Raw genomic sequence first — 26,567 nt, forward strand, 5'->3', positions numbered from 1 at the left:
AAGACATTCAAATATTCACAGACCTGTAACTCTCCGAGTCTCTGTTCCATGATGTCATATTCAGTAACAGTGACCTGAGGTATAGAGAGTTTGCTTTCTGACTGCCGGATCCATGTCAGGATGGTACTCATGGTCTCCTGATAGCGCATGGGTGGCAAAATGTCAAAAACTTTATCAAAAGGCAAAAGAAGAGAATCATTTCATTATTTTAAACTTTGTCATTATGTTTTCCTAAGTTGTTAGCAAACTAAATCACACTTCTAATTACAAATATCAGCAAGTTGTGAAAATGTGAAGATACAAGATACAAATTAGAATGTGATGATAATACTGAAGATAAAATCCTATTACATGTGTGATACTTGAACTATACACACACACACACACACACACAAAACACTGAATCCTCACATCAGACTTGCAAGGTTTATGCTGTTAAAGTAGTTTTTTTAAGGTAATGAAATGACAAAACATAGAGGCTAAGTAATGTGCTCATGATAACACAGACAGTACTTGGAGAAACCAAGGAGAGTTCATGTATATTGACTTTGAAGGGTATTCTTTGTGTGCCAGCATTTGTCTTTGCAGAAAGTATCATTATGCACAGCAGTTGGTATTTTAACTACATCATGACACTTATTTTATTAAAAAATTCTGTGCATTTAGTATGTATCAGAAACTCTGATAATGATTATCCATATTATCATTCTTACAATACACCTGTGAGATAAGCATTTTTATTCTCATTTACAGCAAAGGAAACTGAGGCTACAAAAACAGGCCAAGTAATTTGCTCACATGCAATAACCTAGTAAATAGCAGAGCCAGGATTTTAAACCAGGTTTGTCTGGTTTCAAATTCAAACCTACTACTTAGCAGCATAATTCCCTTTACATATATATATATATATATATATATACACATATGTATATATACATATGTATATATACATATGTATATATACATATATGTATATATATATATATGGATGAAAAGTATAAGTATAAATTAAGGAATGAATGTATATATATATATATATAGCATTTTAATTATATATAATATATATATATAATATATATATATATTATATATATAGCAATTTAATTAAGGAAGGAATGTATATATATATATGGATGAAAAGTATAAGTATAAATTAAGGAATGAAATTAGGGAATGAAAAATACATTGAGTACAGTGTGTGTGTATGTGTATACATAGTTATGTACAAACTTTAAACCATATGTTAATATATGTACATATATTATGTACATATGTATATATGTACATATACATATGTATATATACATATACATATGTATATATACATATACATATGTATATATATGTATATATATATATGGATGAAAAGTATAAGTATAAATTAAGGAATGAATGTGTATATATATATATATAGCATTTTAATTATATATAATATATATAATATATATATAATATATATATAGCAATTTAATTAAGGAAGGAATGTATATATATATATATATGGATGAAAAGTATAAGTATAAATTAAGGAATGAAATTAGGGAATGAAAAATACATTGAGTACAGTGTGTGTGTATGTGTGTGTTTGTGTGTATACATAGTTATGTACAAACTTTAAACCATATGTTAATATATGTGTATATATACTTTATACAACTATAATTGTTTACACAGTTAAAACTGTACCTACATTAAATGCGAGAAAAATTTTCAGATTTGTCAGCTTATCAATAAAGTATTAAGGTAACATAAGCATGACAGAAGTATAAAAGAGTTAATTTATGAGATATTATGATATTATAGATTGTCCATAACTGTCCATAACTCAGTCAGCATCCATCTATGTACAGAATTCAGGGAAGGAGGGAAGAAGGAAAATGACAGACATAAAGATAGATAGATAAATGCCATAAATTTAAAGAATCCGTTGCTTTTTAAAAAGCACAGATCAGCATAAAATCAAAGTCTCTCAAATACAGAAAAAATGATAAACACTGAAACATTCTAAAAGATTAATAAATTTGATCAATTTTTAGAACTTAGGAAATAATCATAATTTGATATTTGTCTATCAATTTAACCAAAATATTAACAAAGTATGCATTAATTTGCATTATTTAATGAATAATTTACATTACACAGTCTCAGCTTCCCTTTAAAATCATGATAAAGTATTGAAAATCCAGGCCATCATTACATGTGGACACTGTTTATGGTACTGCATAGATGGAACTTCTTATTCCATATTTTGATTCAGCATGTTCAGGTACATTTCTTCCTTTGCTGTCTGGATCCCTAGTAAACATTCCAGGTGTTTCACAGATGGATTGCATTAGGGAGAAGCTAGAACTGAAAGAAGACCTACCAAGTTCATAGCTTCTGAACTAGCTAGCTCATTGCCCACATGTAGGTTCGTCAATCAGGAAATACTTTTATCTGAAAAGCTATGTTAATAGCTACCCAATGGACTCTAATATTATCCTCAAGTCTGTCCTCTGTTCTGGGGGAGGTCTTGATATATTCTCCCTTCATTAGACCCCTTCTGTGTAATGAAAAATCAACCATTTCTGTCTCTGTTGATGATTTCTCTGTATAACTGCTTCTAAACTGTATTCAGGTGCAAGACATGAAGTTCTCCAACTGAGAGCTAAGCCAACCTTCCCTCTATTCTGAGAAGGCAGATGACTTCTGAAATGATCAAAAATATCTTTGCATCTTCCATGTAAATTACCTAGTACATGCAAAAGCCCACATAATGTAAGATACTTCCTAGCCTCTCCATACATGCTCCTGCTTCTTTTCAATCAACCACTACACATAGTTTTTGAAAATGCAAAACTGATTTATGATGCTACATCACAGCATATTTTTTCCCTTGGAATCATGCATTCATTGTATTTTATTTTTTATTTAAATTCAATTAACACATAGTGTATTATTAGTTTTAGAGGTGGAGTTCAGTGATCCATCAGTCTTATATAACACCCAGTGCTCATTATATCCCATGCCCTCCTTAATATCCATTACCTGTTACCCCATCCTCATTTTGTTTCCTATGATTAAGAGTCTCTTATGGTATGTCTCCCTCTCTGATTTTTGTCTTGTTTAATTTTTCCCTCCTTTCCCCTATGCTCCTCTGTTTTGTTTCTTAAATTCCACATATGAATGAAGTCATAGGATCATTGTCTTTCTTTGACTGACTTATTTTGCTTAGCATAAAAACTTCTAGTTCCATCCATGTCACACAAAAATAGACTTAAAATGGATGAAAGACCTAAATGTGAGACAAGAATCCATTAAAATTCCAGAAGAGAACACAGGCAGTAACTTCTTTGACCTTGGCCACATCAACTTCTTGCTAGACATGTCTCCAAAGGCAAGGGAAACAAAGGCTACTGGGACTTGACATCAACATAAAAAGCTTTTACACAGCAAAGAAAACACGCAACAGGGGCGCCTGAGTGGCTCAGTGGGTTAAAGCCTGTGCCTTCGGCTCAGGTCATGATTCTGGGGTTCTGGGATCGAGTCCCACATCAGGCTCACTGCTTGGTGGGAGCCTGCTTCTCTTCCTCTCTCTCTGACTACCTCTCTGCCTACTTGTGGTCTCTGTCTGTCAAATAAATAAACAGAATCTTAAAAAAAAAAGAAAGAAAACATTCAACAAAACCAAAAGACAACCTACAGAATGGGAGAAGATATTTGCAAATGACTTATTTGATAAAGGGCTAATAACCAAAATCTGTAGAGAACTTATCAAACTCAACAACCAAAGAACAAATAATCCAATCAAGAGGTGGGCAGAAGACATGAATAGACAATTCTCCAAAGAAGACATCTAAATGGCCAACAGACGCATGAAAAAAATGCTCAACATCACTTGGCATCAGGGAAATACAAATCAATACCACAATGAGATACCACAGCATAAAAATTATCAATACTGTTTCGTTTTTCTAGAATCCTCACACATGGCTCATATAAGACCCCCTAGACTATCCACCTCTCCAGACTCATCTTTCATCCCCTACTTCCCTTTGTGTTCCATGGAAATAAGACTTCTCTGTTTCTTAATTAGCTATCACCTACTACTCCCCTAGTCTTATAAATTCCTATTCATCCTCTGGCTTCTGTGTTAAGTAGTACATTCTCAAGGAAATCTTTGCTGACCTTCCCAGTCTGGATAAGTTTCCTTAGTAGCAGAGCCTTGGCCTTGGCCTTTTATGTTCAAGCACTCATCTCAATTATAATTATAAAAATACCAGCTTGATTTTATGATTAATGGCTGTGTCTTTCCCCAGTTTACAAGCATAATGACAACAAAAAGCATGTGGTTTTAACTTAGCGATCTATCCCCAATGACCAGTACAGTGTCTTGCAAGGAATCAGTATTTGTTAAATAAAGAACTACATGTTGGAAAATGTAACCAAGAATGCCTTTGCCAGGGACACAGGAGAAAACCAGTATTTGGTGAAGCTCAGAATGTGAACAAGAGGAGAATTTAGACATTCTTCTTATCTCACCTACTGAATCTTTCTAATCCCGGTGGGAGTTTCTAAACACTGAGTAGCTTAAATTGACTTTGGTTATTCCTCATCTCCTTTCTCACTTCATGGTTTCTAGACTACTAAGGTAGACTTTGTTTTATTTTATTTTATTTATTTTTTAAGATTTTATTTATTTGACAGACAGAAATCACAAGTAGGCAGAGAGGCAGGCAGAGAGAGAGAGAGGAGGAAGCAGGCTGCCCGCTGAGCAGGGAGCCCGATGCGGGGCTCGATCCCAGGACCCTGGGATCATGACCTGAGCCGAAGGCAGAGGCTTTAACCCACTGAGCCACCCAGGCGCCCCTAAGGTAGTTGCAATTTTTCCTAATGCAATTCATTTGTAAATTTACAAGGTGTTAGTTGGGCAAAAATTAACAAATATTAAAAAGAAAATGTATGCATTGAATCTCATAGTGTATACAGAGTGTGTGTGTGTGTGTGTGCGCGCACACACATACATATTTTGGTTTTCTTCTGGAATTCTTTTGAAAAACAACAAAATCATGTCCACAACTGTATCACTTTGGAACAGAACAATTGATAGAATAACAATTTTTATTATATCCTGACCAGGAATGTTAGTTTGTGTCTATGGAAATATGACCACCACTACATCAAAAAAATGCTTATATCTCTTTATTTGTGTACCCATACATAAAATTAGGGAAATACATGTATATATTTAATATATTATATTTCATTTATTATTTCAAACTAGTTATCAATTTCAACCTCTGAGATATATTTTAAGGATGCAATAATTAAGAGAACAGACTCCCCACATTCACTGATTTCACACTTTACTCATGGAGTCATATAATATTCTAATACAGTTTTGATAAAATTGTAATTAATTTTATAAACAAAAAATAGAGTGCTATGACAGTAAATTTTTTTTATGACAGTAAATATTAAGAACATCATATATAGACTGGGAGCTCATAAAAAATTAACTTTTGGGCAAAGATGGGGAGGAGCAAGATTTAGCTCTGCTAGGGTTTCTGTGAGAATATGGAGGGCTCTGAGGAGGAGAATATAGTGTCATTTTCAGAAAATGAAAGGTCAATATAAAGTGGGGAGAATATAAGCATGAATAAGGCTGTGACTGCAAGTAGGCAATGCCTTTTACGTACCTTCTAAAGAGTATGTAAAAGAAAGTCATTGTATGCATTACACAAAGAAGTGACATTGTTAGATTTTCCATAAGAACAATCATTCCAGCTAAACCACAGAAAATAGAATTCTCAGTGCCAAGAATGGATGAAGGGGAGGCAAATTAGTGGTCCAGCAAGAAAACACAGTAGCCTGGACTAATACAATGACCATGAATATGAAAAGGAATCCAGATGTGAGAACTATTTTGGAGATAAAATCACAGAAGCTGGGAGACTGAATAGAAACAGGAGAGGAAATGAGTGAGGCAGGGGGAATAGCAAGGATGATTCCAAGACTCCTGATTGTACAACTCCATAGACCTTGGTTCTTGTCCCTGATATTGGAGGGGCCAAAGCGGAAGTAGTTACCAGTTGCAGAGTTGTCTATTATGAGTTTATCTTCTTGGATTCACTGGGTTTGCAATACCTTGAGATATTTAACTGGAAAGGAAAGGCATTAGTAGCTGGGCATAAGGACCCAGGGTTTAGAGGGTAGGTCTCGACTGCAGATAAAATGCATGACTTTTTTGTTTACAATATACAATTAAAGACAAGGATACCTTTACTCATATAGGTTCCTTCTAAATGTAAAAAAACATTCATTAGCTAGCATGATTTACCTCATAGTAGCTGAAAAGTGATTATAAGCCACACAGTTTATCTCATTTAAATCAGACATACCTAAGAATACTAGTGAAGGATTCCTAGTGTTTTGTTATACACAACTAGGTTATTTATGGCACTTTTTTTTTGAAAAATCACAACTCTCTCTTTCTCTCTCCCCAAAATTAAAGCCACTCAGGAAAAATAAAGGTACTTAACTGTCACACAAGTGACGGAGTAGAGAGAAGGAATATTGAACTCAGTATGAACTGAGATGTTGTGCACATGTAAATACACACCAGATTTTGAAGACTTGGTATAAAAATAATGTAAAAAAAACTATAGTATTTAATTTTGATTTTTTGTTAAGACAATATTATGCGGATGCATTTATTACATAAAATATATAATTAAAATTACTTTCATTTTTTTTCCCTTTTTATTTATTTATTTTTTTTTTCAGCGTAACAGTATTCATTCTTTTTGCACAACACCCAGTGCTCCATGCAAAACGTGCCCTCCCCATCACCCACCACCTGTTCCCCCAACCTCCCACCCCTGACCCTTCAAAACCCTCAGGTTGTTTTTCAGAGTCCATAGTCTCTTATGGTTCGCCTCCAATTACTTTCATTTTTCCTGTTTAATACAGTTACTAGAAAATTTTAAATTATGTATATGTTTCACATTCTATTTATAGTGGATGAGCTTACATAGAAGCTGTAGGAAATAATCCATTTGGGGAAAGAAAGAGAGCATATATGTTAGTAGTCTGTAAATAGTGACAGCATTTTAAAACATTGAAACATCTGCTGTGAATATGAAGTTGGCTCTAACTTGAATTTCTCATCATTTATAAGTAGAAATTAGTGATGGCTTAAAAAATGAAGTGTGTGAGTGTGTGTGTGTGTGTGTGTGTGTGTGTGTGTGTGTGTGTGTGTAGAAACTTAACTAACAGTAATCCCTACTTCTTTAATAAATCTATTTTGGGAATTTCTCATATTGAAGCTATCCTTTTTAACTCCATACCAAGCAGATTCCAACTTTTCTCTATCCCTCACAGTTAATAGGATAATTTAAAAAAAAACAGTGTAATCAACAAAGAGCTTTTTCTGCAACTCCCAACCTTATTTAATGGCATCAACCATGGCATAGAACAAGTATTTCTTTACAATATTAACATTGGCAGAAGATATCCAGAAGGAGGAAGGGACCCAAGGACCTACAATATATGATGATGAACATACTAGAAATTGTCCTTAAAAAACCTGAAAAAAGTAAAGAATTCTGAGTATGAAGATTTAATTTCCAATGCCAACACAGATATTAACACCTTAGCTTGACACTCAAGGACCTTTATGGTTAGAAGTCAATCAACTTCTCAGCCCACCTTTTCATCATCATAAATCCTCCACCCAAAATATATCACTTTATCCAAGCCTTTGTGCTTATGCAGCTCCTTCTGCCTCAAGTCCCTGCTGCTCAAGCTCCATTCCCACAAAGGCCCTCAGGGCTCTGATATGAGCAAAATAGATGGGTTTATGAGAATTTTATCCAAGATCACTGTACAATTTTTTAAAAGCCATGTATCCAATGAATCAATTGAAATCTGGGACTTTTTCACAAGCAATGCCCTAATATTCTCTGCTTGAATAATTGATTCATCCTCCACGTTTTTCCTCACAATGTTCTACCTAAGTTTACGTAAGTATCAGCTACTACACTATTCAATTATTTATTACAATATAACATAAGTTTGGGGGGGTTTGCTGCCTTTCCCCCTTTCCATATTATTTCTAAAATTGGCCCTATTAGTTCAGTAATCCTATCTTCAAAAGTCCTATTAAATACTTTTTTTATCTTTCATTCTCTACTTGGCATTTAGCCTATTTCCCAAGATTCTTAAGGTCAAGGAGCAATTCTTGTACCTCATGGTATAAAGCACAGAGCTAGCTTAAATAAAAGCGTCTGTTATGCTTGATGTTGATGGCATCAATGAAGAAAACAGAATAAAAAGTCCATTTACAAACAGGTTCTCTTAATTTTTTTCCTGGAGTTACAGAGAAAAGCAAAATAGACTGTTTCTTAGAATAAAATAATTCCTTACTTAAATATAAAAGTATATTAGGTACATTTTCTGACCTGGGACTACTAGAATAGTTAGATCAAGACAACCTTTGTTTCCTTCCTTATCTCAATATCTTCACATTAGATCCAGCATCGTAGCAGGAACTAACCACAGTGTTTGAAATTATGGTCATAGAGAACATTTTCTGCTGGTTGCCCTAAAATTTTCGTGAATTAACCCTATAGGAAGCCCAAATCACTCCCTGTCATTTTGTAAAAGTGTCTCCTACCACACACCTCCTCAGATCATCACCTCTTAAAGGGCTGTCTCCACTTTCTTTTATATTCCTTATCACAATGCTAGTCTAAGGTTAGGCCTATATACATAGCAACAATTTCCCATCTCCCAGCTTCTACTCAGACGCTTCTACTTGTTTGTCACAAGCCAGCTAGAGGCTGACACACTAGCTAGAGCTTTCAAAATTATGTACCAGATTACTGAATTTCCTCAACTGAAATTCTCTTAGAAATTTCAGCTACTGGGGCACCAGGATGGCTCTGTCAGTTGGGCAGCTGCCTTCGGTTCAGGCCGTGATCCCAGGGTCCTGGGATGGAGCCCAAAGGCAGGCTCTCTGCTCAGCAGGAGGTCTGCTTCTCCCTCTTCCTCTGCTCTGATCTCTCTCTCTCTCTCTGTGTCATAAATAAATAAAAACTTTAAAAAGAAATCTAGGGTTAGGCAGGCTGCCCTTATCTTACACCACATATAAAAATAAACTCAAAACAGATTAAAGCCTTAACTGAAAAATTGCAACCATAAAACTCCTAGAATGAAACACAGGGAGAATGTTTCTTAACACTGGTCCTGAAATGACTGCTTGGATTTGACATAAAAATGAACAAATGAGGGGCGCCTGGGTGGCTCAATGGATTAAGCCACTGCCTTTGGCTCAGGTCATGATCTCAGGGTCCTGAGATCGAGCCCCACGTTGGGCTCTCTGCTCCGCAGGGAGCCTGCTTCCTCCTCTCTCTCTGCCTGCCTCTCTGCCTACTTGTGATCTCTCTCTCTCTCTCTGTCAAATAAATAAATAAATAAATAAATAAACAAACAAACAAATGAGACCACGTGAAACCAAGACGTTTCTCTACAGCAAAGGAAACAATTAGCAGAATAAAACAGCAACCTACAGAATGGAAGAAAATAATTGCAAGCCATGTAAATGATTAGAGGTTACTATCTAAAATATCTAAGGAACTCCCACAACTTAACAGGAAAAATATAATCTGACTAAAAAATGGGCAAAGGGTTTAAGCAGACATTTCTCCAATGATGACATACAAATAAAATGATGATATATGATGATGATATACAAATGAAAACAGATAGATGAAAAGATGTTAAACATCACTAATTATAAGAAATACACATATTAAAACCACAATGAGAGATCATCCTACACTTCTGGGGGTGGCTGTTATCAAAAGTAACAAAAGATAACAAGTAACTGCTGAGTATGTGGAAAAATTGGAACCCTCCACCATTTGTAGAAATATAAAATGGTACAGCTGCTAGAGGAAACAGTATAAAGGTTCCTTTAAAAATTACAAATTAGAACTACTGTACAAATCCAGCAATGCTACATCTAGGGACTGAAATCAGGATCTTGAAGAGATATCTATAGTCTCACATTCATTGCAGTATTATACACAATAGCCAAGATATGGAAAGAAACTAAATGTCTATCAATGGGTAAATGGATAAAGAAAATGTGGTGTATACACACAACAGAATACCATTCAACCTTAAAAAAATAGGAAAGCCCTGCCATATACAACAATAGGGAAGAACCTGGAATGCATTATGCTAAATGAAATAAACCAGTCACAGAGGACAAATATCACATGATTCCACTCTATGAGGTACTTAATAGAGCCAAACTCCTAAAAGCAGAGAATAGAATGGTGGGTGCCCGGGGCGAGAGGGAATTATTTTCCTGACATGACATATACTTCTAATTGAAATAAATGCAAACTATAGCATAAATTTTGTTTTCATATTTACAGGTAGAAAGGACATTTAAAACCTTCCTTGTTAAAATAAGAGATCACTGTAATAAGCCATGTGCTCTTTTTTCTACACTCGTGTAAATTAGAGCATAGTCCTTCTGGTTTGCAGTTTCTAGGAAAAGTTCCTGGCAACTGATTTGGGAGATAATTGTACTCTCTCAATCTTCTAGCCCTGTGCAACCGTTAATCTACATTCTGTCTCTCTAGGTGAGTCAATTGCAACCATTTCCTATAAATGGAATCATATAAAATATGACCTTTTGCAGCTGGTTTCTCTCTTTAGCATCTTTTCAAGGTCCATTCACACTGTAGCAAGTATTGGTGCTTCATTACACTTTTTAAAATTAACATATAATGTATTATTTGTTTCAGGGGTACAGGTCTGTGGTATTATTGAATAATATTTCATTGTATAGAGAAGCCCATTTTCCTTCTTTACTCATCAGCTGATGGGCATTTGAGTTGGTTCCACTTTTTGGTTACCATGAATCATGTCACTACGAACATCCACGTATACTTGCTAGTTCTCATACAATCTAATATTCATCCTCTCAGTTATTCAAGGTCCATGAGGTTACTTGGGATACTGCAATAATAAAACATTCTTAAAGGATTGCTCTGTGAGGACTAATAAAGATAAATTATGTGAAAGGTATTTATTTATAGACTAACAATCACTGTGAATATAAAATGCATTTTATCTTTCAATATTATATTTTCATATCATCTCTGCCAGGTACCAAGCAGCAATTCCTTAGACCAATTTTCACTACTCAAAATACATTTAAAAAGTCAAGTTTTTGTTTCATTCTGAGAACACTAGAAAGAAAAAAAAGGAAAGAAGTTGAAAGTCAGAATGGATTACTACCCTTTGTGTTAGCTCTTATTTGCTGAATACTGAATATGTTGAAAGTACTGTGGAGTAATATAAGAAATCAGATTTACTCCCCTGTGCCAGTTTGGAGGTAAAGCATACATATGTAAAATTCTTTGGAAATAATGATTAATTAACAAACTGAACTATAGTATGACTTGATATGGTGAATTTTTTATTTGCCTTTTATATACAAGTATACAATATTTATATATCAATGCATAATATATTAAGTTGCATATATATAAATTTATGATATATACATATATAAAAATAAATTATATAATTCAATTATAATTGAATTGTATATAATCATATACATATAATTTATATATGGTATACATATATAACATATAAGTTATACATGGACATATAAATTATATAATATATAATTCATATATATAATCAATTTTAAACTAATAATTATTAATTATCAAGACAAGTTTTCCAAAAGAGTAAAACTGATAAAGATGTTTTGGTAAATAAAGTATAAGGAGAAGATTTTATTTATAAATAAATGGAGTGAAAATTTTTGGCAGTTTTATGTGTGTATACACACAACAGAATACCATTCAACCTTAAAAAATGTATAATCATATGTATAAAAGAGAAGACATGATAATATAGATGGGCAGATTGATGGCTATATAGATAGAGAGTATGTATTATTATATATTTATACTGTAGCATCATAATCAAAGCTCAGCTGTCAACAGACATCAATATTCTGAACATTTTTTAAATAAACAGAAAAACTGTTGAACCTTGACATAATTAATAGGTATGGATAAATTAAAATAATTTTCTAGTGAATAAGCTCCTTTTCCCAGCAGTTACAATATAACCACTAACGTGTATTTGACTTTAAGGGAGGTTTACAGATTTTATGATAAGAGAAATGCATTATTGTTAAATAGGTCAATGTTTGAAAATTTAGGACCGTCACAATCTTTTCCCCAATTGATTTTATAGACTCTCAGTCACAAGTATACTGCAATCCACTAGAGGGAGCTGACATCACTGTGAAGTTGCATTACCTGATGTCCTATCAGGAAAATAAACCCTTCATCAAAAATGGCTTTAAAGTAAAAGAAAAAAAAAACAAAACACTTATCTTTTGCTTTACTCAGTTCATTCCATGACCTCACCAAGAAATCAAAGTTTTAAAACCAGGAAAACAGGGAAAGTTTCATGTATATCACTATACTTATTTTAGAAAATTACTATTTTGTAAATTATTTGGATATTTACAAAAAGAAGTGGTCAAAAACGTGTTTTCCAACTAATTAAAATTCTAATAGAAAACAAATACTTGTGCTTCTCATAACAAATTTAGGGAAGATATTTTAAAAAATATTTTGATCTTAATGCCTTAAAATCCAATTTTTCTCTATAATTTTCTGTATGTACATATATACATACAGATGGTGAAACAAAAACTTATTTACTAATGTTTGAAAATGTTCATAAATCTGCCTGTCAAAGGAATTTTTGTCTTAGTAATTAAGCTGATGAGTCAGACTATTTTGGACCAGATATTATTAATATCCTAAGAGCAAACTGGTAAGAAACAAAGGAGACATTTTGAAAATTTCACCAGTCAAATGGTAGCCATTTGTGTAACTGATCCACTTCTAGGTTATATTTTACTATTAAATAAGAAAAAGAGGATACTGCATAATGACAGTGATCCAATAGTGAAATGCAGCCCAGGGAATAATTTGCCCTTTGCTGAATTTCAGTTGTACATGTATGTTACAGCTATAACAATCTTCATATAAACTGGATAGAAGTATTAGGGAGAAGCCTAGCTAAATATCCTTGTACATAAAGCAAAGAAGATTTAATGAAAACCTACTAAGAGGGCTTCAACTGCTCTTTTATTTCCTCCAGTGTTCAAAATCTTCGATTGTTAGATTTGCAACCCACCAAGGAGATGTTAATGCTTGTATAAAACATATATTTTATTTGTTTCTCAAAGTCATGAAATTATTATGGGAGGTGAGGGGGAGAAATGAAAATATAACACATATTTTTCCAACAACAATATCTCATTCCGTCGTACTACAGAATGTAGGGATGGTGCATTCCTTTGCTAGACATGACTCTTTCATGTGAGTATTTTCTCTTTTTCCAACAAATACTGAATTTGGAAAATATAGTTAGCCATCTCAAGTATTTTTACTTACTTGTTTGGAGCTCTTTTTCTCTTGCCTGCACATCAGCAAAGACTTGATTAAAATGATTTGTAAAGGCCACAAAGTCTGCATCCAGGAACATTGGCCCTTGTCCCTTCTCTTTCAGGCCTGTGCTTTGAATTTTTAATCTTTCGATTTGAGGCTGAAGAGCTGACAGCTGGTGGACTTCATCCTGTACCGTAATTTAGAGTAGTAAAACAAAGAAAACTTTTATTTTGCATAGATTTCATTTTTTGCAAAGAAAGGTGTTAGAAGGCAGGGATGCAAACTTAGCTTATTGTCCTTATCAAAAAAATTTAAAAATACCTTGGCTCTTCACTCAACAAATACCATCATATAGAACTGTCTCTAAATTTCAAAATCACATCATTTCCAGCATTAACGGGTATGAATGTGCACTTGAAAAATGCTATGAATGACCTTATATCCTCTCAATCAATCAGACACGAATGTTCCTCTGTACCCCTCTTATCTCAAAATACTGTGCCTTTGCTCCAAATTCTAAGATTGTTTAATGAACAATATTTTTCTTTAAATTCATTTGTGAAGGATATAAAGTATATCTATCTACAAACATACCTACTACATTACAAATTTATCTTTATATACTGATATTTCATAGATTACATAAGCTATGTAATACTTATGTAAACATGCACATATTTATGTCTGTAATTATCTATTCTTTATATGGTCACATTACTTCTCCTGACTGAACAGGCAATTACCACTGCTTCAGTTAGGGTGAGAGTTTGTTCTGCTTTTCTTGTCCTGGTGTAACTATTAATAACACCTCCTTGCACTCTCGAAGAGTACTCTGGTTTGGATGATAAAATCATATGGACCACTGCCGTGCAGTATAGTAGTTACTAGTCATACATGGCTACTGAACACCTGAAATGGGGCCAGTCCAAATTCAGATGTGCTGTCATTATAAAACATACACTGAATTTTGAAGACTTACTATTAAAATATACAAATATTAACTCATAGTTCTAAATACTGATTGAATCTTGATATGGTAATATTTTCAATTTACCATTTTAAATAACATGCATTACTGGAATTCATTTACCTGTTTCTTTTTCCTCTTTTTGTATTGTTTCTAGAACATTTAAAACTAAATATGTGGCTCAAATTCATGGTTTGCATTGTATTTCTTTGGAACACTGCTGTTCAAATGAGAATGTTTTCATTCTCTTTTGTTTCCAGTGAAGCTGCCATTCATATGTCTCTGCTACACATATAATTGGAATTCAAACAGAATGCCAAAATGTTCTTTATTTAGGTATTATTACCATGGCTGCTTACTTAACGATTCACACCTAGCCTGCTACCTTCAGAAAAAAAGTACTTCAGGATTGTTTATCATTTAAAATGAAAAAAAAAAAAAAAAGGACAATTGAAATTTTAAAATCAGATAACAAGCCAATTAGGAAGAGGGGAAAATGCAAAGAATTACAGTAATTACGAACTAAATGTAAATCTGAGCTTCCAGAGAGTCAAAGTGAAAAGAAAAAAAAAAAGAACAAATTAGTTTTTGGATGCATGCATACTGTTTTGGAGAGAGTAAGTTTTGTGTTAGGATTTAGTAAGATAAATACATCCCAAGATTCTTTCATAGGAGCAGGACTACCTGCTGGGCACTGTCATTTTGTTAACAATTTTTAGAAGATAAAAGATAACTTTCAGAGCAATGTTGCTATGTGGTTATAACATAAGAATGATTCAGGTAGGTAAATCTCTGATAACCAAATTATTTGGTAGGTGAAAATGAAAGCCATGTATTAGGGAGAAGACCCTATCTCCCATTCTAATATAAAGCCTCTCGATCAAGAGCTAGAAGGTAGGTGCATATCAACACGTGAAGAATAAGACAAGAGCTAAAGGGTAATACTCCGTGTTTTTGATTATAGAATTAAAGACATGCACTTTGTACACTAGGCTTACAAATGGTAACATTGACATCTGCTGTGAAACATTTAAGAACCTGATTTACATTTGGCCAGATGGAGGGCCGTCATTCTTCCTGTTTAGGGGACTATCGAAGGAGCCTGCAGTATAGTAAAGTGTGTTCTGTAAAACAAAGGGGACTTGGAAACTAATAAAACATTTGGGCAAATGTTCAATTCGGACCTTAACGTTCTGAGAGTAAGTCTTAGGAGAGATCATTTTGACTTGAAATATTTAACATTTAAAAGATGTTAGCAATTACTCATTATTTCCACAGAAGGGCCTTAATGTGGTTAGTCCTCTTGAGTAAGGCATCTTCCCTGGATCTGTTTATCCTTCAAAATTTTGTGTTTATCTGATGGAAAAACTTTTTCATTTTTCTTGGAAAAGTGTCCATAGATTTCTTCCAATTCCCAAAGGGTTCTCTAACCCCCCATAAGAAGAACCAGTTCTGGCAAGCATTATATTTGGAGCTAACACCACTGTCTAATCTTAGAAAACATCTCCAAATAACAGAATGCAATGACACACAAGATGGAATAATTTATTTACCTAGCATTAATCATAGCAAAATAATATAATGTTAACTTTTGTGCGAATGAGTATGAGCTTATCCTGCTAAATATTTTACCCCAGGTGACCCATCAAATTAATAGCAACCAAAGGTGCAGAGAAAAAGAGTAAGGAGTGATGAAGAAGGATGGAATTATGTCATCAAAATTTGGAATCTTCTGGCTGAATACAGAAAAAAGAAATAACTTCACTCAGGATGACTTCCTCAACCTCAAGAGAATATTGAAGATTTGTTAACCACCAATGATCTTCATTTGCTCCTCAGATAAAGACTAAAATACTCCATGTCCCAAGAGTCCTTGCTTTGTCTCCCATATGCCTGTCTTTTGGACTCCATCTTTCATCTTATTCCCAACCCTCACACCTCTCTGTCCAGTATTCACATGGGCCTTCCTTCAGCTCTTTGGAGGTGGCTGTGTTTAAGCCACCGATTACCCTGTGGTATCTATCAGGCAGTTGAACCAAGTTAATACACTTAGTATCACTCTCAGCAACACTAGGGATGTTGACTATTTATATTATGGGTGAATGTATTTTGTAGATTTTATGGTTAATTTTTATACCTGAATTTCAACAAACAGGTTAAGGTAAGATCATCAGATTTTGTTACAAGAAATAACGTAGGTGGAGTATTCCATGGATTCATAGGAAAAACAAAAGTCACAGATTCTATTAACAGCAAAATGTGTCTTTAAGTATAGAAATTCCCTTGATTTGCATATTTGCATTAAAAAACTCAATGCCTTTCTGTCCTATATTCTTTATCTAAAAATGTATTTCCTGAGTTTAGTCATTTCCTAGTAAATCTGCAGAACTAATATGAGATAAAAAATCTTCAGGTCCTTCAACTGCTTTTCCCTTCAAAGTATCTTTGAATTTCCCATCCTTTCCTGGGATTAATACCACCTCCAAACCAACCTTGTCACCTCTCCATCTCCAATCTCCCATTATTTAAACCATTCTTTTCAAAGTATGCATATTAACCTCCATTCCCTGCTTCTTAGATTAAACCTAACATCTCAGTCTATCATTGAGGTTCATCCTAGAAACCCTTTCATTTATCTAATTTCTCACTTTCCATGAAAAACATTCAGCTCATAGTAACCATACAAAAAGTTCAAGTGATCTTCATTATATTGTGTAACTCTGGTTTTCTTACATTTGTAAACATACTCTTTTAATCTCTTTCTCAGGTTCCTTGGTGCCAGTTATACCTTGTTTGGCCCTCTGGATGCACTGCCCATTTCTAGAACTCAGGAGAATGACACTTATAAACTAGGGCTCTTTGTGCCTAATGATTAAGTTTAGCCAATGGGGATCCCTGTCCAGATTCAGGTTCTAGAGGCAGGGAGGAGAGTGAAATAGCATATTGATTTTTCTGGATCCATTCCTGTGATAGCATGTGGGCTGGCTCTTAAGGCTGTCTTTACAATGGGTGCCCAATTCACTCCTTCTAGGTTTCTGTAACTTCTCTATCTCTAATCCTTTTGGGCCTCAGAAGTTACAGCTCTGATGCAGGGCTACTGTACTATGCCTTATGGTTCCTCTATACTCCAAGCACACTGATGAAATATTTTGGTAAGGAAACCTTCCTCAAATTATCCTAATTTGAGTGAACTGTCAATTTTAAAGATTTTCCTCATATATCCAATTATACAGTACATCAACTGCTTGTGTTTGTGTAGATTCCACTTTTTTAACATATGAATGAGTTTTGTTTTTAGCACACGAGCTGCCATAAAAATGAGCTCCAAATTACTGGCCACTTCTCATAGGATATGTGTAGTTTCCATACTCCCAAACTGCTTCACCATTCTGCAAACTGACAAAATCAATTAGCCATGTGTAAGTACTCTAAATCTACTTTTTTAGGATCCAGTCATCATATATTATCTATTTAAACTCATTTTCTTCACTTACATTTTGACCTTTATTGTATTTAAACCCTTCAAAGGGATTTTTTTTATTAAATAATTTGCTATTCTTCTGGAAATTGCCAAGAAATTCCTTTTGATCATGATCCAAAAAGGAGGAAAGAATCTTACCTTACACATTTTTAACTGGCTTTTAATTACTGTTGGCTCTGATGTGGTGGTGGGCTGGGTTTTCAACCAGTTTTCAGCAGTAGTTGTCATCTGCTCCAATTGTTGTAGCTGATTATAGAAAGTGATGATGTTGTTCTGATACTCCAGCCAGTTAAGTCTCTCGCTTAGCAATTGGCAGAACTCTATCCACCGGCTGTTCAGTTGTTCTGAGTCTTGTTTGATGCTGTCAGCATTAACACCCTCTAGAAAGAAGATTTTTAAAATATATCCACTGAAGCCACAGACTGCAAGAAATCTGAAAACCCACATGTCTCAAGTTTAAAAGTATTCATCTCATGAAGGATTTTGAACAAATCATTTACTGATAAAGAAATAGAAGTACCAACAGGATTTTTGATTACTGATTATAAATTATTAGAGATGCATCTTATCAAGAGTATGAATGTAATAAAATAATAAATAAGGACACATAAGGTGTAGAAGAGTAGAATATATTTAAATCAAAACAAAAAGGGTCAAATCTCTGAAGGGAATTGGAAGATTGATCATGGACAAAAAAATATTTTGGAGGATTCCAAATAATTGTTAAATATCATGTATGCTATTGAAATGTACATTGAAACACTAACCTCTGTGTTTTTTAAATGGTTTGGGAATTAGCTGAAATGTTATTATTTGGATTTTAATAAAAAAGAAAGGAATTTTTATCAAAATGCAGTAATTCTCTATTTCTGCTGTAGAAAGGCAGTGTGATTTTCCATGGGTCCAAAGAAGTGAAATAAGCACTAAAAATAACCTTTCTAAAATAAAAAAACATTTTCATGTTACTTACATAACATTTACAAATATGGAAGTTGATCTGATAATTTTAAAATCATCTATAACAAAACTAAAGCAGAAAAAAAATCTATCAAAGGTAAAATGGAAACATAAGCACATCATTATCACTTAGCTTTTTGGAGAATCTACTATGTGTTAGGTATTTGGTATCTTTTAATATTATTCAATCCATTTAAGTTTACCATAATGTGATATGTGATTACTAATGCCAATCCAACTATATATTATCCTATACATACCAAGAAACAGTGACAACATCAGATACTGTTGTGTGATAAAATACTCACTCTCTATAGTTACTTGACAAAACTTAGGTGTTCTTACACACACATACACACATGTACAAAATTACATAGTAACTTTCTTAATCATATTATATAAAAATATTAAATTGGATATCCATTTTAAAATACAGCTATAACAGCGTTGATAACTTTCTTATATTTTTGAAACATTATTTGACTATTTGAAGGGAGAAATGTTGTTAGATAATGATTCAAATGTGCCATGGACACAAATGATCAGATGTTTAGAGGAAATATTCTCAGCATATGTTAAACTTGAATAAGCACTTAGAAGAAGGAAGACCATGGTGGTCCAATTACAGTTTGGGCAGGTCAGAGATGCTAAAGTAATTTAAAGGTACTGATGAACGGATACTGCACTGAGTCTTGTTTAACATTTCTCTAAATTACAAGGAAATACAAAGGAAATGAGCTCACTGTCCCTGACATAAGTCAATCATATAAAGAGCCACCCCTCTCAAATGAAAAAATAAAACCATAAAGTAATTTACCATGTGAATAATACATGCTAATCTAATCAGAAAAATACAAATAAAACTATAATGAACTACCAATTGGTCCTGTGGTATCTATTAAAATCTAGGGATAGAATTTAATGTGTCCTTGTTGATAATTCTTCAAAACTATCATCTCAATACGTCAGGCCAAAAAAATTTCCAGATGCTAACATCACTGCAAAAGGAATTAAAATAAATGAGAAAAGCAAATTTTGTACAAATCCACTATGAAATCTATAATATTCTCTACTTATTAACATATTGATTTTTATAACAAAATAAGGGTGATTAAAACACAATAATAGGTAAAAAAAAAAAAGGATCTACCTATTAGGATAAACGGTGAAGGGGAACATAAAGTTACAGAAATTCACAGTAAGAACTCTAGTATTAGGCAGAACTGAGTTCAAATTTCACTCCCTTTACTAAATGGGTAAATGAGGCTCAATTATTTGATCCCACTGGATCTCATTTTTCTCATCCATGAAATGAGGCTAAAATAGAATTGATCTCATAGGATACCTATGAGGGTTCTGAGTTAACATGTGTGAAGCAGTTACATAAAGTCTGACATATGCCAGGCAAATAATAAATATCAGTCAATGTTACAGCAAATAATATGTAGCCAACAAAAAGAAAAGAGAGATCAGAGATTTCAAATGTTGAAATTGGTGAGGGGAGATTTTTTTTTAACGACTGAAAGGGAGCATTTATAAAAAAATCAATGACTAATATCTTTAAAGTTAGTGCTAATTTTATAAAATATGGCACTAATATGGGATATAGAAAGTATGTATAGACATTTTTTAAAGAAATCATATCAACCAGTGATAAATTCATGAGTATATTAGCAAAGCTTCAAATATTTGGCCCTACATCCATTCTCATTTGCAATTAAAATGATAAAGGGCAACTATGCCAAAAATTAAAAACAGAAACTTCCACGTCACTGGCAAAGATAAGATGTTGACCACAGAGAATCGGATATCTTATTATGAAGGATTTGTATGTAAATATTGTATTGTTTCATGTGTGAATATACTTGCTGATCAACAAGAGAAGGAAGACCTGTCCTAAACTCTAAACCACTCTGAGAAAAAGACCTCCACTGGCAGGCAGTATCTGATAGAGTTCTCAGCTTAGAATAGGTAAGGGATAAATACCGTGTACTTGTGAACTCACGCAACACTAAATCAATAACTTACTTCATACAAATATGAACATTAGGGTAGCATTACCCAGAGGCATAAAAAGCCAAACACAAAGATGCACACAGTCTCTCTTGCTTCAAGTTTGCTTTAAAATACTTGGGGGAAGGATCAAAAGCCCCGGTACATGGCACATTACTACATGTATATCTGTTAAACTAAAATTATAAATGCCAATACTTCAGATTCATGAATTAGCTATCTATTAGGACAAAGCCTCTTAAAACTAGCAGAATAAATAAGGGTACTGTTTCCCAAATGAATACTGAAGCATGAATAATTTTACCATTATATGTAACCATTTTATGTGTATTTCATAAAATTACATGTTCCTTATCCCAACTGAAAAATTTTAAGTTTTATGACCCCTTTTAAGGGTAAAAATCTGCAAATTTTAAAGTATCAATCATTTGAGCATCTGTTTTTCTAATTTTTTTGTTAGCTACTTAAGAATACAAACACTAACTCACCAGGCATTATGAACAATACTTATGGAAGCCATTTTGTAGTAGCACATTAGAATCTCAGGGATAAAGGATCATAATCCATTCACATCTCGTATTCTAAACAACCCCTGAAATAGTCTATGAATAAATATATTGCACCCAGAGGAAATGGATCATTACTTCAAGTGCATCCATTAATTTTATTACTTGTGTACAGTGCATAACAGACTGTTAGAATAATTTTAATTGTGCACCACCTTCCATGCAAGTACTTCAGAACTGCCACTTAAAGTGAAGTATTCCTCATCAAGTATATTCATCATTAGCCATGAAGCCAGAGTAGAATCATGCAAAACCTGTGTTTAGAATGAAAACTCAAAATGAAGTTTTAATAAATAGTCTCCATTTTTTATTGCATATTAGGTAAGGGTCTTTACAAGCCCATTTGGCATGAATATAACAGCCTTGAATGTAATAGAAATTTATTAAGTCCATGAAAATAAGGCCTGAGTATTGTAGACTAAATTCTAGAGGTTTCTTCAACCACACTAATTTTTATACAATTGCTTTTTTAAAATAATTTTTTAAATAATAGCTTTTTTTTTCTTCTTTAACAATTTAAATTTATTTATTTATTTTTTCAGCGTAACAGTATTCATTGTTTTTGCACAACACCCAGTGCTCCATGCAATACGTGCCCTCCCCATTACCCACCACCTGGTTCCCCCAAACCCCCCCCGGCCCCTTCAAAACCCTCAGGTTGTTTTTCAGAGTCCATAGTCTCTTATGGTTCGCCTCCCCCTCCAATTTCCCTCAACTTCCTTCTCCTCTCCATCTCCCAATGTCCTCCATGTCATTTGTTATGCTCCACAAATAAGTGAAACCATATGATACTTGACTCTCTCTGCTTGACTTTTAAATAATAGCTTTTAAAAGTTAATAGGTTTATGTAAAATTTATACCCTTAGTGAATAAATAAATTTACTAAAATAGCTTTTTTTTTAAACTTTTTTTCTATTCTTAAACATGACTGAGTTATGAGAGATAAAGGCCAGATTCCTATTCATATTTGTTTTTGTGATGAATTTTCTCCAACAACAGTGACCACTATGACTTTCTCCTTCTCACTCTCCCCATCTATCCCTCTCCCTTTCGCTCGCTCTCTCTCTCTCTCTCACACACACACACAAGCACAAAGTTTTTTTCGTTTGGAGACTGGAGTCAAAGAATGATGTGTCTGTCAATTAACATTTATGGAGTGTGAACTCTGTGTAGACCATTATCCACAAGTGTCACATGGAGAAATAGGAGACATAAATAGAACTGCCCAGAACTGAGGAAAGAGTAAGAGAAGAGGAAATGAGTCCAACTATGGGGAAAGCTACTCGTTTACAATGGAGGGGCTGAAATACTGCAAATAGTATTATTTCTATGCCCCACTCACATACAGAGCAGCTGCAAAATGTCTTTCCATTAAAATATATAATTAGAAGAGTTACTGCCACTAAAAACCCTTCACAGTGATGTGAAGAGAAGATGAAAGGTTTGACTTTGAGGTGAGCCAAACTGACTATAATCCCTGTCTTTAACAATCTGACAAAATTGGGTTGACCAAACTCAAAGGCATCACTCATGTGAAATACTTAATGAGCTATATAAAGCAAAACACTAAAAATGCAGTTACACAATTAATATTATAGATAAGAGGAGTCCTTGTCTGTGTTATCAGTCTGTACTATTTAATAACAGTCCTTAGCAGACTTACTATCATGTATCACCTTAAACACTATAATCTAACAATCAAGGGATGATGGTTTTGAGTTATTCTTCTAGTCTAATAGACTAATAATTATTAGTTTTATTTAAACATTTCCTTAATGTGATTGTCTTCAGACTCTTAATTAACATACAGGAAACTACAATTAGAAAATGAAAGGGAAGCACAGTTTAATGTAGAAAACATCATTAACACTATTAGATAATTACACCGTCGCCTCTAGAAATTGTGGTGAAACAATTTTATAGCTTAAAGAAGGGGTAAATGAACTATGCTTATATATGTTTCCAAATAAATGTTTGATACAACTACTCTTTTGGTAATTTTAATATTAATAAAGGAAAACAGTTTATCTAAACCAGGTTTTTTTTAAATACCTGACTGATAAGGAGACTACATAGGATGCAAGAACATTATTTTACAAACAAAATTAAGAATAAAGTCTAGGGGTACTTGGGTGGCTCAGTCGTTAAGTGTCTGCCTTCAGCTCAGGTCATGATCCCAGAGTCCTGGGATCAAGCCCTACATTGCGCTCCCTGCTCACTGGGAAGCCTGCTTCTCCCTCTCCCTCTCCCACTCCCCCTACTTATGTTCCCTCTTCTAGCTGTCTCTCTCTCTGTCAAATAAATAAATAAAATCATTTTAGAAAGAATGAAGTCTAAATAGATAAAAAAGAAAGCAAATGATTAAATACAAAAAAATATTCTAGATTATCTTAAAATCCCACACTCTCACACACTGAAAAGCTTTCACTTTGAAGTAAGAAGATCAGTTTAAAACAGTCTGACATAAAATCTTAGGAAATTAGGATTCATTGATGAATAATCAATAGTACCAATATAGTAGTAAGATCACTTACCATACTTTGCTGTGAAATTTTCTAAAATTTTAATTAACCATTTTTGTGTTTAAATGAAGAACTATAAAAACAAACCTTAGAGAAGGTTATGTTGTATCCTTTAAAAAAAAAAAGGAAACAAGTGCAAATTGGGAAATTCCCCTTCTCAGCATAACATAGCTATAGGAAAAAAAAATTACATCACTAGTTACCCAATGTAGTCTCCCACTTACTCTTGCTAAAATTCTAGAAAGTCAACAACTTCTTGAGACTAAAGTTCTTATCCCCATCTTATATAGTAACAAGAAGCTTCATAAAAGATGTATTTGAGAAAAATTTCTCTAATAAGAATGTCTCTCCACCATCCACCACTCTTCTCAAACTACTCTCATACTTCTCCAATCAAATGATGTTGACAGGAATTACAAATTTAATGTTTGTTAAAAAAAAGATACAGTTAAGGAATAGATAAATCAGTTCATTGTACCAAAATTCACGTTAAAAACTAAGAAACATGATTCTTAAAGTAACATGCTGTTAGCACTGTAGTCCTTTTATTTATCCTACTATAATCATGAAGATCACTTACATGCTTATATAAGAACTGGGATATCTACAAGGGAAATGTTTGTGTTAAACTTTAAACTATGCAAGAAACTGATGCACCTCCTTTTTTGGTTGTAAAAAAGGTTCCAAATAAATTAATATGAGTCTTTTACTGATTCTGTGCATATTTTCCACATATCAACCATTCTCTACAAAACTCACAAAATAATTAATATTAAAGTTAACAATATATTTAATGTTTACTGTACTTTAATATTTTTCAGGTAAGCTTTGCATTTGATAAAGTATAGAAAAATGAAAATCATCTTTAAATTGCTTAATTTTTTTTAATTTTTTTTAAATTGCTTTAAATTGATCCTAACATCTAGTGAGCCTGCAAAACTGAACTGTTTTCAAGACAGAAGAATGATTTTTAACAAAATTCTGCAACATCAAGTCAAAGTCACTTCTACATTGGCATGATGATAATCTCTGCACTCTTAAGAATTTTAGGGCACTCCCCCTTTTCCTCAGCACCTTTCTTCATTTACTTTAACAAACTACCTTTGAGACTAATGGGTTTTTGTTTTCTGCCTTTCTTTTTAAAAAAATAACATATACTGTATTATTTGCTTCAGGCATACAGGTCTGTGATTCATCAGTCTTACATAATTCACAGCACTCATCATAGCACACACCCTTCCTAATGTCCATCACCCAGCCACCCCATATCTCCCCTCCCTCCCAAACAACCCTTAGTTTGTTTCATAAGATTAAGAATCTCTTAAGATTTGTTTCCTCTCTGGTTTCATCTTGTTTCATTTTTCCTTCCTTTCTCCCATGATCATCCATCTTGTTTCTCAAATTCCTCATATCAATAAGATCATATAATTTCTTTCTCTGATTGAGTTATTTTGCTTAGCATAATAGTCTCTAGTTCCATCCATATCATTGCAAATGGTAAGATTTCATTTTTGATGGCTGCATAATACTCCATTGTGTGTACGTGTACACACACACACACACATATATATACACACACACACACATATACACAGACCACACGTTCTTTATCCATTCATCTATCGATGGAGTTCTAGGCTTTTTCCATGGTTTGGCTACTGTGGACATTGCTGCTATAAACATTCTGGGGCACATGCCCCTTTGGATCACTATATTTGTATCTTTAGGGTAAATACCCAGTAGTGTGATTGCTGGGTCATAGGGTAGCTCTATTTTCAACTTTTTAAGGAATCTCCATACTGTTTACCAGAGTGGTTGCACCAGCTTCCATTCCCACCAAAAGTGTAGGCTGATTCCCCTTTCTCCACATTCTCACCATCACCTGTCATTTCCTGACTTGTTTATTTTAGCCATTCTGGCTGGTGTGAGGTGGTATCTCATTGTGGTTTTGATTTGTATTTCCCTGGTGCTGAGTGATGTGGAGCACTCTTTCATGTGTCTGTTGGCCATCTGGATGTCTTCTTTGCAGAAATGTCTGTTCATGTCTTCTGTCCATTTCCTGATTGCATTATTTGTCCTTTGGGTGTTGAGTTTGATAAGTTCTTTATAGATTTTGGATACTAGCCCTTTATCTGATATGTCATTTGTGAAAAGTTTCTCCCATTCTGTCAGTTGTGTTTTGGTTTTGGTGACTGTTTCCATTGTTGTGCAAAGTTTTTTGATCCTGATGAAGTCCCAGTAGTTCATTTTTGCCCTTGCTTCCCTTACCTTTGGCAATGTTTCTAGGAAGATGTTGCTGCATCTCAGATCGAAGAAGTTTCTGCCTGTGTTCTTCTCAAGGATTTTGTTGTATTCCTGTCTCACATTGAGGTCCTTCATCCATTTTGAGTCTATTCTTATGTGTGGTGTAAGGAAATGGTCCAGTTTCATTTTTCTGCATGGGGCTGTCCAATTTTCCCAGTACCATTTGTTGTAGAGACTGTCTTTTCCATTGGACATTCTTTCCTGCATTGTCAAAGATTAGTTGACCATAGAGTTGAGGGTCCATTACTGGGCTCTCTATTCTGTTCCATT

General features: G+C 33.8%; 1 protein-coding gene across 9 annotated transcripts in view; it reads right to left on the reverse strand.

Annotated features, from left to right (window-relative positions):
• DMD (dystrophin) overlaps positions 1-26,567 on the reverse strand; it is a 2,324,635-nt gene that overhangs the window by 1,422,318 nt on the left and 875,750 nt on the right. For all 9 annotated transcript variants that reach the window (XM_045994540.1, XM_045994546.1, XM_045994545.1 and 6 more), the window contains exons 20-22: positions 18,074-18,315; positions 13,494-13,674; positions 24-169 (exon numbers count right to left, since the gene is read on the reverse strand). In XM_045994540.1, the coding sequence (XP_045850496.1) occupies positions 24-169; positions 13,494-13,674; positions 18,074-18,315 (569 nt within the window). The remainder of the gene's footprint in view (positions 1-23; positions 170-13,493; positions 13,675-18,073; positions 18,316-26,567) is intronic.

This window comes from Meles meles, chromosome X, assembly GCF_922984935.1.
Source record: "Meles meles chromosome X, mMelMel3.1 paternal haplotype, whole genome shotgun sequence".
In the NCBI taxonomy this organism is placed as follows: domain Eukaryota; kingdom Metazoa; phylum Chordata; class Mammalia; order Carnivora; family Mustelidae; genus Meles; species Meles meles.